Genomic DNA, 14160 nt, shown 5'->3' with positions numbered 1-14160 from the left:
AGAACAGGGAAATAATTTTCGAGTTCTTTTTAATTTTAACACAAACGGGATTAACCCGGAAGTTGGAGATTCTTCAGATTTCCGTATCTTCTCAAACCTAAAGTAGGAAATTTGTTTTTTATTGACTGAAAGAAAAATGGTATCTAAGGAGGAGCCCGGAGTCCCCCCTTTCCCCCTCCCCTCCCCCTTCCCTCACCCCACCAGGGGTTCTGCCCCTGATAGACCAAAGGTATTTTCAGATATTTTTTAAGAGATCCCTAGGCGAGGCGTGGGGATGATTTCAAATCATATCTGGTTGTTTTCACTGTCATGTCACGCAATCGAACTCTAAAATCAAAACGATCAAATGGCCAACGCCAAGAAAGTGAGATATTGTAGAGTATTAACAAATAATCAATTTTCTAAGTTCCCGGTCTGTTGGATTTTCCGCTGATGAGTTATTCATCAAATTGTCTGAGATAAGTTCGTTGAGCTCAGCATGAGGACGCCATTTTGGGTGGAACGTAGTGAACATGACTAGCATGACAGCCATGAGGTAACGCAAATATCTGTTGTTTCGTTTCGACACTAAAATAATTAGTTATCCATTGTGAACTTGCAAAAACTCATCCAAATACATTTTCTAGTGTTTCTAATGTTCAGGGACCAAAATTTCATATCACCAAATTATATTTTATTAAGTATCAGCTTCCCAGGCCGCTATTTACTTGTAGAGAAAAATTACGAAACTAGACGTGGCCACGACGATGAAACCTTTTCAGTAGGTTAGTATTAAGGAGATTGTTCGTTTTTCGGAGGAAAAACTGTAATAGCTCTTGTCATTTTTGATTTTGGATTTTTTTCAACGTCACGTGAAAACCAAGGTGGTGTTATGGATTTTGATCAGCAAGAATGATCTTGATTTCCGAAATACATCGAGATTTTTGTCGATTCAATTCTTGAAAATATCAATTTTCCACCTTTCTTGGCGACGAAGATCGTACAATCAAGTTGTCAACTGTCATTGTGCGGTAACGACATCCTAGCAATAAAAACAAAAGAACCGCATCGTGCTCGAGGGACACTTTTATATATTATTCACTTACACTTGGAGCGAGTACTCTGGGAACGAAAATCTCGTCCAAACTATCGTCGGGTTTCTCGAAAACTTCATACAGGACCTAGGACCTATATGACCGTATATAGACCTCGAAAACTGAGATCTTAAAACTGGGTGCATTGATGAACTGGAAGGTGCCAGTATTGAGGTCAGCACTACTTTACTTGATGGGACAAGTTTACCAGGCACACCTCAAACAGTTCCCAGGCCTTCACAGCTTTCAAGATGGCGGTTACATTTTGGGAAAGCACTATATAACATCGTCCTAAACCAGATGAGCCCACGACATATCAGCGGCATCTTGTATGAGTATCCGCAGTTTACAATGTGACTTCCGCTTTTTCTTGTTGACGCGTACTCACAGTGTACTCGACTGTTAGGAAGTTCGCGTAGTGCGTCTGAGCCAGTTTCTGCCAGATTTGAACAGAAAAACAGGTCCTTTGTTGGACTGTAATGATACTTTGATGGCGCTGTTAACGAAATGTTTGGCTGGTTCGTAAGTTGTCAACCTGGTTTCGGTCGATCCGATTGATTGGCAACACCTCTTGAAAATCCTACACACCATCGACCTAAGCCTCATAGCTGCCAAGTGAGCAGAAGAACAATGACATCAAAATACTCGAGAAAGATAAGTATTAATTTTAATTGCATTTGTGTTAAACTTATTTGTACAGAAATTTCTGAAGAGGTACTTAATCAGAAGTTTATCACATGATAAGCCTTCAAACTTGTATTAAATAAATTGATGTACATATTTCACAATTTTAAGATGATTGTGTTAAGTATTTCAATTTGAACTTGTAGAATATAACCTATGGATTAAATGTGGGTCTATAAGTATCATCCATGAAATTCTTACAGGCAATTTTCATCATGATATTAAAGCACCACAAACTCAAGAACAAGGAAAAATAAGTTACGCAGAAAACTGAGTTAGGCAGAAAACTGACGGAGAAATTCATAGTTTTCATAATTTTGAATTACAAATCATTCAGACCATAGCCACATATAGACTTTTAGATTGTCACTGCTTTTCTTTTGGTGATTGCATGATATGGTACCCGTCTTGACGTTCTTGGGAAAGGAACCATATCATGCAAGTCCAGGCAGTTGATGTAGTGTTTGCGCATTTTGTCTTGGTCATATGACTGCGCTGTGGGGTCTAGGCCATGGCATAAATCTGTAGCAAATGCCAGTGCAAACAAGCCACAGTCATTTGAATTTGTTTGCTTTTGCACTCTTTCATTACAAAAAGTGACTGTAGAACCAGTATACAATAGCATGCGACATGAATGATCAATGGCAACCGCGCTTACATTTTGATATAAGCTGTCATACACCTTGACAGTTCCAGGACTAGTAGCTATTGTGCTCTGGCAAACCCAGTGTGAGCCAGTGTTTATGATCTGTACAAACTCACTAATGGCTGGAGTGACTAATGCACCCACAATAACAGGGTCCCTTAGACCATCTACAAGAGGGAATTTTTGTTTTAGGAGGATCTGACCAGCATGTATCTCAGAATCACACAGCCATGTTGTCTTCTTTAAAATGGATCACCTATACTTATTTTAATTACATCAGTGCTGTCTTCCTCCTTCAGTGACTGTGGTTGTTGATAGGACTCACTATCACTTGTTAGGCAGTAAGGCCTGAAAAAAAAATTATCATCTGGGCTTTCTTCTTTCCACTTCTTGATTTTTAAGTCAAGGTTTTCTTGATCAATTTGTGAATGTCTGCACACCACTGTGGCACAATACATGTGGTTCCTGACATCCATGGTTGTTGGGAAGAACCGTCTGTTGGTTAGATTTGGAGGCTGTTGGCCTGTGAAAAGTTCCTTTACATAATGATGCAGGTGCCGTTGCATTTCAGAAACACAATTAACACCACTTCCAACAAGCTCATGAATTTTTTTAACCAGTGTTTCATCAATAGGCTGAAGTAGCCTAGCAGTCTGATTACACAACAAGAAAGAAAGAATAATTGCTTTATTATTTATTCATTTAAAAAATTACACAACCTCATCCCCAGGTTTTCTTGGTCAACGGTTCAATAACCTGGAGCCGGCTGCTTTTGATGTCATTGGTTCAATATGAGAAAATTTTTTCCAAATTTGGTCAACAGCAGCTGGTTATGATGAAATATGTGAGTGGTTTTAACCTTTCAGAAACAGGGAAATATTTTGAATGAATAATAATGCAAATTATACCAACATTACTATCGGCAGTCCTCTGGTAGGGCTTTTCAGTAATAGTTACAGAATGTTATAATTACAGAGTACTGAACACTGTATTTTTTAAGAAAATCCATTTAAAAAGTCCATGACAGCATTCCATTAAAACAGTGCCAGTGGAAATCCCTCTCCGATAAAATTGTGATATTATAGTCTTGACATTGAGTTTGAGGAATGAGTGCCAGTGTAGCTAAAAGAAGCTCTACATGTAGTACATTTATTGGTCTTTTGTTGTGATGTATAATCTTTATTCATTCTTTATATATATTCGACATGACAGTGGAAGCAGCATAGTCTACAGTAGACTGATGATCTGTGCGAAGTTAAGTCACCTTCAATTCCCCACCAAACTTCAGTTTCCTGATTCCAAAAAAAATTTAATTGATGGCCAAGTACTTACCCTCCCCATGGGGTGAAATAAGTGATCCGTAGGTTTAGGAAGTAATATGTAAATACGCTCCTCTGTAGCTATTGTTTGCTTCTTTTCTGACTCTAGAGATGTTCTCAGAAATTTTGACATTGTCTCCCTTCTACTCTTTGTGTTCTCTGAAATCTAACGATACAATGTTTTAATTAAAATAATATTTGAAAAATTGGTTTCTAAAATATTCACTCTGTTTCCATTACAGGTAAATTTGTTTCAATTCTGCACAACGAAATGTCCAGGTTGTCTTATCATATGTCCACTTCACCTACATGTAACACAAGGCCCATTAGGATTAAGCACCCTTTATTAGGCTAGTGATCATTCATGTTAATGGTAGTGCCCCCTGAACCCTTATTCAATAATTAAAATAAACTGACCTTATTTTCAGGATACTTGATTATTTTCCTGAGGTGGATCTTTGCTGGACAGTCACATTTCTTCGTATCCTGTACTTTAAAGCGCTGTTTGGTGTTGTTATAGCAGTGATCAGCATTCTCCTTCTGAAACCAAATAGATTTATTGGATTGTTAGATAGAGCAGTCATATGGGAATAGTCAAGTTATCAATAAACTTAGAAGTAATGAAAAGTATCCTTTAAAATAGTACTTGATTCCTACCTTTTAAACTGCAGTCACAGTGGTCCTTTTTTGCGACTTTGCTTATTTTAACAAATAAAATGTGATATGTCCTTTTACTTGCAAGTGGTAAAAAAGAAAACATTATTGCCTGCTATTAGCCCTGAGGGAGAGGTGAGTGCCCACCAACTTGCTTAGAAAAATCCGTTGGGACTTACCACCTTGTTAGCTTAAGAGCAAATAGGTGAAGGTAAATCAATAACTATGTAATGCCCTACATATGATATCCTCTTTGGGAGTCCTTAATTAATATAATATCATCTTGTTTACATTCTTATTTAGTTAATTATTATGCATGCTTACATCTTTTTGTGGTCTCTTTTGAGCCTCCTTCCTTTTGAGTGCCTTATTTCTGTCTGGCCCATTTTGGCATTCTAAAACTTTGACCCCCACAATTTGGAATGGGATGCCATCAAAACTTAGTCTGCATCCTGTCATCTCCTGTGAGTCAGCCCATTGTAAACGGTGGTTCTTAGCATTTTTATCTGCATTTTCTTTTATGTGAGAAGAGGAACCAAGCTAAGTTAGCAATACGATACATGTACACAAACACATACGTACATATGTACACATGGGTACTTAAAATGGAGGGCCTGAAAATCAAGCCTGCCCCACCCAGATGTAGCCCAAGGACTGGTGTAATGGATGGGGATGCTGGCAGCTGTGTGTCAATAGCACTGAGTAGGGTTTTGACACTTTAAGCTTGATCTTAATTAATTAAGCAATTCTTGCCAACTCTTGCTGCAGGCTCACAGTAAATTGACACTTGAAGCTAAGTTGAATTTTTATTACATGTTAATTTTGAAAGTCTAACTGACCAGGGTAAACCGAAGAATAATGATGTGTACATGTATTCTTAAGATATCAATAATTATTGGAAAAAAGTTAAATCCTTTTTTAATTTTGATTTATCTATATTTCATGTTAATAACACGATCTCACACGCCCCTGGCTTTAAATACCTATAGTGTCTAAATAAAGTTATACTTCACTTTACTTTACTGTCAGTATTGTTTATTTTGTAAATCTTTACATGTGAGCTTACTTACCCAGCCTACTGCAATTAGAAAATCCTCCTGTTTGTTTAAATACAGTGAAGCGTGTCGTCGTAGCTATCTCGTACTGTTTTATGAGTTCGTCAGCGCTGCTTTCATCGTTAACATACCCGGAATAAGGGTCAAACTGTACGGTCCATCTTGAAGCCCAAGGTGTACTGTTATCAGCCATGTTTGTTCTTCTACCAAACATTTAGATTTCCCGCCAATATTTACCCGCGAGCCGCAAAACATAAATGCATGAGTGTTAAATATTAACTGGACCACCCCTTGGCAAATATATTTATTAGTAGCAAATAAGATGTTGAACAAAAACCAAGAGATCATGGTCAAATAAAACGTAAAGATAACTTATTACAAACAGAAAAGAACTGTATGTTTGTTCCAATCGAAAGATTTTACAGTGCAAAGTTATGCAAATGATCTTTGACCTGAATCTGCTTTTGGTCGATGATAGCGAGGTCAGAGGATAACATCGACCGAAACTATTAGGCCGGTCATATTTAAATGTCGATCCTCCTTTTAACGCCTTTATAACAGGCTAGATTTTTTCTTAAATATGTGATCTAGACAGAAATTAGTTTGTACAAGTTATGGGAAGAATACTTTCGCAATAAAATATTGAAGAATACGACGCTTTATCGTCAGTCAGACAGGTCACGGTCTCTTGATTCGCTGGAAACGAGCAGAAAAATAGAAGAATCTCGCTACGATTCCGCTGACGTGTCATGGGCTCATCTGGTTTGGGACGATGATATGTATTGCCCTAGGGGTGTTGTCAATTAATCAGATCGACCGAAACCAGGTCGACAACTTACGAACCAGCCAAACATTTCGTTAACAGCGCCATCGATGAAAATGTCATTACACTCCAACAAAAGACCCGCTTTTCTGTTCAAATCTGCCAGAAACTGGCTCAAACGCACTTCCTATTCCATGAGTAAACTGTAAAATACGCTTTAACAAGAATAAGCGGAAGTCACATTGTAAACTGCGGATACTCATACAAGATGCCGCTGATATGTCGTGGGCTCATCTGGTTTAGGACGATGTTATATAGTGCTTTCCCATTGTGACGCGTCGATAATTTGATCATCCTTTTATTGTAGAGGTTAGTATGCAATTTTTTTTCTACAAGAAATGATAAATGATATAACTGTAAAAGATGGGAAACAGTCCTTTGAGATGTAAAGGTCGCTGGGAGTGCCAACAAGGATAGTTTGGAGAAAGTCGAGAAATTCGAAAGAGGTAATCGATGATTACAAATTTAAGTCGAAATTTGTGCTAATCATAAGTAATCGTTGGTATGTTTATAATGACTTGTTTAATGAATTGTTTAATTTATTTATTTGCGATATTAAGCCCGGCTGACCCAGTTCAGCCTAAGGTCGAGGCCAGACCACAACATCGTATCAGGAGCTACGTTCACAACTCTTTCCGCGAAGTGCGTAGGTCGTTATTAACGTCCTCTGCTAACCAGTACAGAGAAGTCGCAGGAGACGGGGTCCGAGAGGACTAGATTTTCTTACCTCGTATGGATATTTTAGCAAAGGTAACACATTGTTCTCAGTTGTTCTAAAAGTCTACGTGTTGATCCGGTCTGGGGCGAACCGTTGACCTCCTGCACGGCGGGGCATTCCGGCGATTTACAACGTAAGCTAACCAAGCGCGGTTTTCATTCATTCACACATTGTATTTATCTTTTCCTTTTTTTACCCTTTTTTTATAGAAACTACGGACTCCAGAGCACACATCTTAAGATTGGCAAAGCTCGTCGCTGCATAATCTTAAATGGCGCCCTTCTTGCTCGATAAGCTAGCAACACTTTTGATGACTGCTTCCATAGTACTGCTTCTTGTACTTCTTTTACTGGTGCTTATGGTGTGGAAAGAGCACAGGAAATATGACCATATTCCTGGACCTAAACGGAGGAGTTTCTTACGTGGAAACTTCTCAGAAGTTGAAGAAAAAGGAAAGCTTCTTTCTGAACTGTTTCTAGAGCATGCTCTTGTGTATGGGCCTATATTTGTCTGGTGGTATTTTTTCTGGCCAATTGTGGTAATATCAGGCCCAGAATTAATAAAACATGGTTTAGTAACTTTAAACCTTCCAAAGGCACCATCATCCTACGACAGTTTAGCATATATATTTGGACGACACAGATTTCTTGGCTCTGGGCTGGTTACCCAGTTGAATCATCAAAAATGGAAGTCAAAGAGAAACCAATTAAATCCAGCCTTTCATCGCAGTTACTTGAAGGATCTTGTCCCGCAGTTCAATTCTATTGCAGATGCTCTTATTTCAAAGCTGTCAAAAGTTGTTGATGGGAAAACTGTCATTAATATGGTGGATGAATTCCAAAAAGTGACTTTGGATGTCATTGCAAAGGTATGGCGGTGGAATCATTTTGTAAAGTAGTTGTTTGGTATTATGGCCAAGTAAGGAAGTGGGGGCTTATTCAGGGAGGGGCTTGTTATACGAGAGAAATTTGCATTTCAAAATTGGCTGGGCTTATAATTGGAGGGAATTTGTGTCAAAATTTTTGAATGTGCAACTGGTAATATTAAGGTTTTGGTTAGAAATTCGTAATCATTTAATCACACTGAAAATGTCAAGTTCAAACACAATAGCAATAAACTTTATTAGAACAGAAATACAGTAATAACGGTAATGTAGTTCAGGTTCAAAGTTCACGATAACTGTGAAAGCTCTTATTGCTCCAGGAGTACTAGAGGGAGTTTTGGTTCAGGGTGGCGAGATTGAACTTCCTTGCAAATACTTTGTCTACAGACCAAAGGAATTCAAAGCACAAGTGAAGAGCAAACTGGGTAAAAGACAATAAACTTCAACACCTGTCGACCACATTGCTTTAGTGCACGGAATCATTCTTTTATGACTAAAAAAGGCTTCCTGATAATGGGGATTATGTGTAGTTTGCTTTGTATAATCAAGGATAATTCCCAAATACAAGCTCCCAGGGCTTATATTCGGAGGGACTTATTATAGATATTTTTGCCTTTCAGATTAGGAGGGCTTCTATTCAGAGAGGCTTATACATGGAGGGGCTTATTTTTGGAATTTTATGGTATGTTATATTTATTAAATCATTCTTATTTTGCTCCTTAAGGTTGCATTTAGCCTGGATTTGCATTGCTTGGATGATCACAACTGCAAAGTCCATAGAAATCTTAGTAAGTGTCTGGAAGGTTATTCAGAGAGCTATTACCAACCTCTACTGTCCTTGTCACTTTACAAACAATCGTACCAGAAGACCATTTCCACATCAATATCTGTTTTGCGTCAATGCGCAAAGGAATGTATAGAACAGCGACTGCTAGCCATGGAAGACTCTAAGAAAAGGCCTAACGATATACTCCAGATGATCCTGGAGGCTTTTGATATGAATTCAAAGAATAGTCATGCTATCATGGAAGAACTTGTGGATGAGTTCCTCACATTTTTCTTAGCAGGTAATGATTTTGTGTTAAAATTTGTTAGCTTGTGTAGTAACTGTGCCAGATTGTCATGCAAGGAAGAAGAGGTTTCAAACTCCAGACCAAGCCAACTCTCAGGGTCCTAAAATAACAGAGGAAAGTGTATTGCCTTTGCTGTGACATCTGAAAATGGTTAGAAATTGTAGTCTTCTCTCAGGAAAGGATGATAAACCATAAGCCCCGTCTCCTGCATCTCCTCTATAATGCTGGTTAGCAGGGGCCGTGAAAGAACCAACACACTTCTCCAAACAAGTAGGGAATGTAGCTGCAGGTGTCACGGTCTTTCCTTGTTACTTTTTATAAAGTTTCTCATCTAGCCCAACTTTAAAGGTAAACTGGGCCAGCCTGTCTAAATGTTGCAAATGAATGAATAAATAAATTTTCTCTAGCTGCATATTCTTGAGTCTTCTTGATTCAGGAGGTGTATAGCCTTGTTTTTGTGTGTTGTGAAAAAAAATTTCAGAGGGTTCTTGTTCCAGTAAAGGAATTGGATCACAGTTGAATGAGTCCATGCTGAAACTGACAAAAAGTCAGTCATCTAAAACACTTGTCTTCAGAACTACTCCCACCAAAATGATCGCTGACTTCACAATAATTCTCCTAGATTCAAACACTTGACTAATTGTATTATTTGTAACTGTGACTGTTGCTTTGACAACCCCTAAGGAAGTTAAGACATGTCAATGTATCAACAAGTCTCTGTTACGATATCACTACAACTGCCCCCATTATTTTCCCATGGGAGTTCACCCTGTGACAGATGATACAGCCACCCCACCCTCCTATAAGAGAAAATTCCACTGAGCTTATATTGGATCTGTTAACTCATTAATCGTTTCAGATTTTAAAATTTGTATTCTTTTTCTATGACTTTATACAGGGCCATAAGTTTATTAGCCCATCACTTTTACTTGCTACCCTGTCTTAATAAAGCATTTATTGTTGTTATTATCATTATTATTGTTAATTTAGTTTTGTTTTTAGGTCAAGACACAACAGCAAACCAACTTAGCTTTACCTTGCCAGAAACTCTGTTGAATGAAGACATTGAAAACAGGTTTGTGATGCAGCTACTGAATAGATACTTGAGTAATTAGTAAGGTTCTTTCAATTTGACCTTCCTTTTGCTGAAAAGGGTGTGAAAAGTTTTTTATTGAATAGTGCAGTGTTACATTGAAATTTTAGGGAGAAGTTGGTCGCCTGACATTACCCAGGGTCTTAATTTTCATTCGGAGCAAATCATGATATATACAGCACTATGATGATGATGTCCATTTAACAACTAGATTCCTTTCTGCTGTGTATCTGGTACTTCTGTTCAGTAATAGATCACAGATGAGATCATAATAAGATTAGAACATTAAAGTAGCACATGAGGAGCAGCCAAGTGTGTCACTGATATAGCATTTTTTGAAGTCCTATGTGATATATCACTGAACAGACACAGAGTGATATGGAATCTATTTGTTTTATACAGTGCATGATAAAAAATTAACATTTTCTTATAGTTTTCTACAGCTTGTAGTCTGTCCTCCAATAAGGAGGGAGCAGTCAAAATGCATTTATACATCAATCAGTTTATCATATAAATAGAAATACTTAATCTTCTCACATTTTTTTCAGGATATTTCAGGAGGTGGACAATGTCATAGGAGGAAAAGAGAGTGTTGAATTTTTTGACATTGCAAAGATGCACTATCTTGGACAGACACTTAAAGAAAGTCTACGAAAACATCCAGTTGTGGGGGGTATTGCCCGTGTCACTACAAAAGCTGAGAAATTTGGACAATATTTAATACCTAAAGGAGCAAATTTACACTTTTCAATATTTGTCTCTCATCACCTTCCTGAATTCTGGGACAATCCAGAAAGCTTTCTTCCAGAGAGATTTGCAGACAATGTTAAGCCTTCAAACTTTGTTTACCTTCCATTTTCTTGTGGTCCAAGAATTTGCATTGGAAAGGTTTTCTCAGCTATCAATGCCACCATTATCATGGCACGCATTTTTCAAAAGTTTAAATTTCAGTTGGTGCCTGGGCAGACTGTGCAGCGGGATGACAATCTCACAATTTTCCCTAAGGATGGAGTCCTGTGCACTGTCAAGGAAAGGATATCAGCAATTTGAATTCTTAAGTAATGACGAATGGCCTTACTGAGATTCTTCACTGAAATATTTAAAATGGACTCCAAGGTTTTTGATGCGAAATACTTTTAGTTTAAATAGCCTCACTGAATATTGTGAACAAAATTTTGTTGCAAAGTTGAATGTATTTAAGTACTTTCCCCACAAAGGAAAGACAATTACTTTTGAGATAATGCAAGTGAAAGGGTTTATCCTATAACTCCCAGAAGTGATTAACATAAAACTTCTCCCCACAATATCCATACATTATTCAGCAAATACGTAATGAGAATATTCAACCTTATCAGTAGAAGCTGCCATCTTGATCTAGCACCAAGTTCTCACATCTAATTTACAATGAAATGTGTAGCAGCTACAGGGGAAAATTAACAATCAGATCTTGGAAGTTAAAGGGTTCATGGCTGCAGTTGAGCACAACAAGAGATACACTAAGGTAGAACAGAAAAAAATTTTTGCAAGCTTTTGATCATCAAGATCTCTAGCCACTTTTTGATAAAATTTCAGCCTTAACCCTTGAACTCCCAGCAGTGATTAGCTTGTAATTTCTCCCTATTGTGTCCATACATTATTTAGCAATTAGGCAATGAGAATACTCAAACTTATCAGGTAGAAGTTGTTATCTTGGTCGAACACCAAATTCTCGTAACCAATTTAAAAGGAAATGTGTAGCAGCAAGAGAGGAGAATTAACAATCAGATCTTGAGGGTTAAAGAAGTGCATCAAACCAGTTTTAGGTAATCTTTTGTGGTAATTTAAGGATGCTCAAAAATGATGGTAATTGAACTGAGTGGAGTGCAATTTGTTCAAAAATCATATGCATGACTTCAAAATCAATTTAGCACAACATGGGTTTGATTTGAAATCACAATTCATGGTATTATTTCAGACCAAAATTGCACAACTAAAACTTCAATTACCACCTGATAAATATCTATTCTGAAATTGCAAAATTCAGTCACTTAAATAGTGGTTTTTTCAATCTGTACATTAGTAATTTATTGATTCAGTTTTGAGCTGATTTGTAAAAAGTTACAAAACTTGTCTTTCGTTTTCCTGCAATTTGATCAGTTTCTTTAAATAAGCCTTGAAATGTGATTGGTGGTTGTTTTTCAGTAAAGCTGTCTCATTGGTTGGGAAGGAGATGCATTTAGAGCATGAAATGGTGTGATTCATGAATAAATCACATGAATGATATCCAATCAGATTACAAGGATCACTTGCGATTTCATAGTGGATGTAATAAAAACTGTAATCATGCTGAAAGTATACATAGATGGACTTTGGCATGACAACTTTTTCAAAAGAATTATTGTATATATATATATATATATATATATATAAATATTATGAGAGGAAAGAAGGACGTAACTACATTTCCCGACAAGCCTGTTTCGTGAATCGCTTCACTCTTCAGGGGTTTAATGAAAGAATATTCATGTGACTATCGTTTATATACTAGGAAAATTTGCATAATACGCGGTAAACTTAAAAACTTTAAAGTTCAGCTGTTGCGTAGCTAGACTTTAAAGTTTTTAAGTTTACCGTGTATTATGCAAATTTTCCTAGTATATAAACGATAGTCACATGAATATTCTTTCATTAAACCCCTGAAGAGTGAAGCGATTCACGAAACAGGCTTGTCGGGAAATGTAGTTACGTCCTTCTTTCCTCTCATAATATTTATTCTGCTCTGCTTCAACGTATTGAGCACTGTTCCACGCGAAAATCGACTCGCAAACTTCCTATATATATATATTTAATCACTTATTTGTTCTGTTTACTAATTGTGTTCTTATTTTATCTTCGGTTGGTGGGCCATTTAAAGTATTGATGGCTACTAAGAACATATTTAAGGGTTGTGGCATAATGAAAATACTCTTAACCCTTCAACTCCTGTGAGTGACCAAGACAGAATTTCCCTATACAATACTAATACAATACCAACTAGATAAGTGATGTGAATAAAGAAAAATATCAGTTTGGGGATAATAAGTTGATCCAATGTGCAATTCTCTAAACTAATATTATAAGAGTTGTATGGTTGACAGTAAGGAGGATGATAAATTTGATCTGGGAGTTACAGGGTTAATTCCAAAATGTTGATCCTTTAAAAAGCATGATTAATGGAGGCAAGACCTAAAAGCCTATGAATCATTGATTCCCTTTGCTCACTATTCATAAGAAATCTTTGTGGGAATCGTTTTTTTCAAGGAAAAAGTGGATAGCTTTCATCACCAAATGTGCTAATTATGGCTATTGTGTATATATTGTGTACCCAGAGAGTGGAGGGCTCCCATCCCTCATTGCAAACACCTCTTCAATTGCCAACATTTTTGTAACTTAGTATTATCAACTGAGTTAATAGCTAAAATCAGTCACCTTTGAGTTACAAAGCTGACATGTTAGCCCTTTGTCAGAGCGCAGGGCTAATGAAGGGTTAATGCTTGAAACATTTCTTTAATGATGGTCAGGTTTAAGTCGTCAACTCAGTTGATAATACTAAATTACCCTGTTACACTCTCCCACCGATGCAACACCACAGTATATATGAAACTTACCCCCTTTTATCAGCATTCTTGCCACTGAGAGTATCTCAGGGTTTTGTTTTGTATGTATTACGACAAATTTTAAATGTGATTGTAAAAAGAAATAACTGAATTAAATGAAAACAGCTTAACCCTTTAACCCCTTACAGTGCCAAGCATCTAATTTCTCCTTACAATATCACCCTCAAATCAAACACTAAGGTCATGAGAATAAAGGAAATGATCACAAACTAAAGCAGCTCTTGATTATTAGATAAATTCTCTTTGTCAGCACCTTGGGAAATGTACAGTGATTGGTATGGAGAATATGGACACTGATGTTAGGGGGTTAAGTGTTAAGTCAGCCCAAACTTGGGGCAGAAGCAACTGAGAGAGAATCCCTGGTTCTTGTTCAGCCCTCTTTCACTCTTATATTTTTTCAATGCCCATACAATGAACTTCTATGCAAGAGCCTTGCAAGCAGCAGACATGTTGAAATTTTAAGAAACAAGACAACATTTTTCTAGGTATAAATAAAGAATTTTG

General features: G+C 37.2%; 3 protein-coding genes across 7 annotated transcripts; 1 reads left to right on the top strand and 2 right to left on the bottom strand.

Annotated features, from left to right (window-relative positions):
* Positions 1-1972: 1972 nt before the first annotated feature.
* Positions 1973-2646, bottom strand: LOC149052252 (uncharacterized; the record flags this gene model as incomplete). The annotated part of the gene is made up of 1 exon (XM_089191058.1): positions 1973-2646. A coding segment is annotated over one exon (531 nt), but the record flags the coding sequence as incomplete, so codon positions are not given.
* LOC149052251 (calcium-responsive transcription factor-like) lies at positions 2646-5792 on the bottom strand. The gene is made up of 6 exons (XM_089180554.1): positions 5447-5792; positions 4701-4891; positions 4140-4262; positions 3736-3888; positions 2860-3056; positions 2646-2751 (listed from the first exon to the last, which is right to left on the bottom strand). Exons 1-6 carry the CDS (start codon positions 5643-5645, stop codon positions 2646-2648), a joined length of 969 nt encoding a protein of 322 aa, XP_089036680.1. The 5' UTR covers positions 5646-5792.
* A 720-nt stretch (positions 5793-6512) lies between these two features.
* LOC113684522 (cholesterol 24-hydroxylase) lies at positions 6513-11872 on the top strand. 5 transcript variants are annotated; one of them, XM_089190745.1, is made up of 6 exons: positions 6513-6563; positions 6815-7004; positions 7182-7840; positions 8580-8922; positions 9931-10003; positions 10570-11872. In XM_089190745.1, exons 3-6 carry the CDS (start codon positions 7244-7246, stop codon positions 11069-11071), a joined length of 1515 nt encoding a protein of 504 aa, XP_089046871.1. In that variant the 5' UTR covers positions 6513-6563; positions 6815-7004; positions 7182-7243; the 3' UTR covers positions 11072-11872. The 5 variants fall into 5 exon arrangements, with proteins under 5 accessions (XP_089046871.1, XP_027057717.2, XP_027057718.2 ...); XM_027201916.2 differs by having other exon boundaries at positions 9919-10003; XM_027201917.2 differs by having other exon boundaries at positions 6520-6700.
* Positions 11873-14160: the final 2288 nt, after the last annotated feature.

The sequence above is a fragment of the Pocillopora damicornis genome, chromosome 1 (genome assembly GCF_964200805.1).
Source record: "Pocillopora damicornis chromosome 1, jaPocDami1.2, whole genome shotgun sequence".
Taxonomy (NCBI): Eukaryota; Metazoa; Cnidaria; class Anthozoa; order Scleractinia; family Pocilloporidae; genus Pocillopora; species Pocillopora damicornis.
This window is presented reverse-complemented; position numbering and strand designations above follow the sequence as displayed.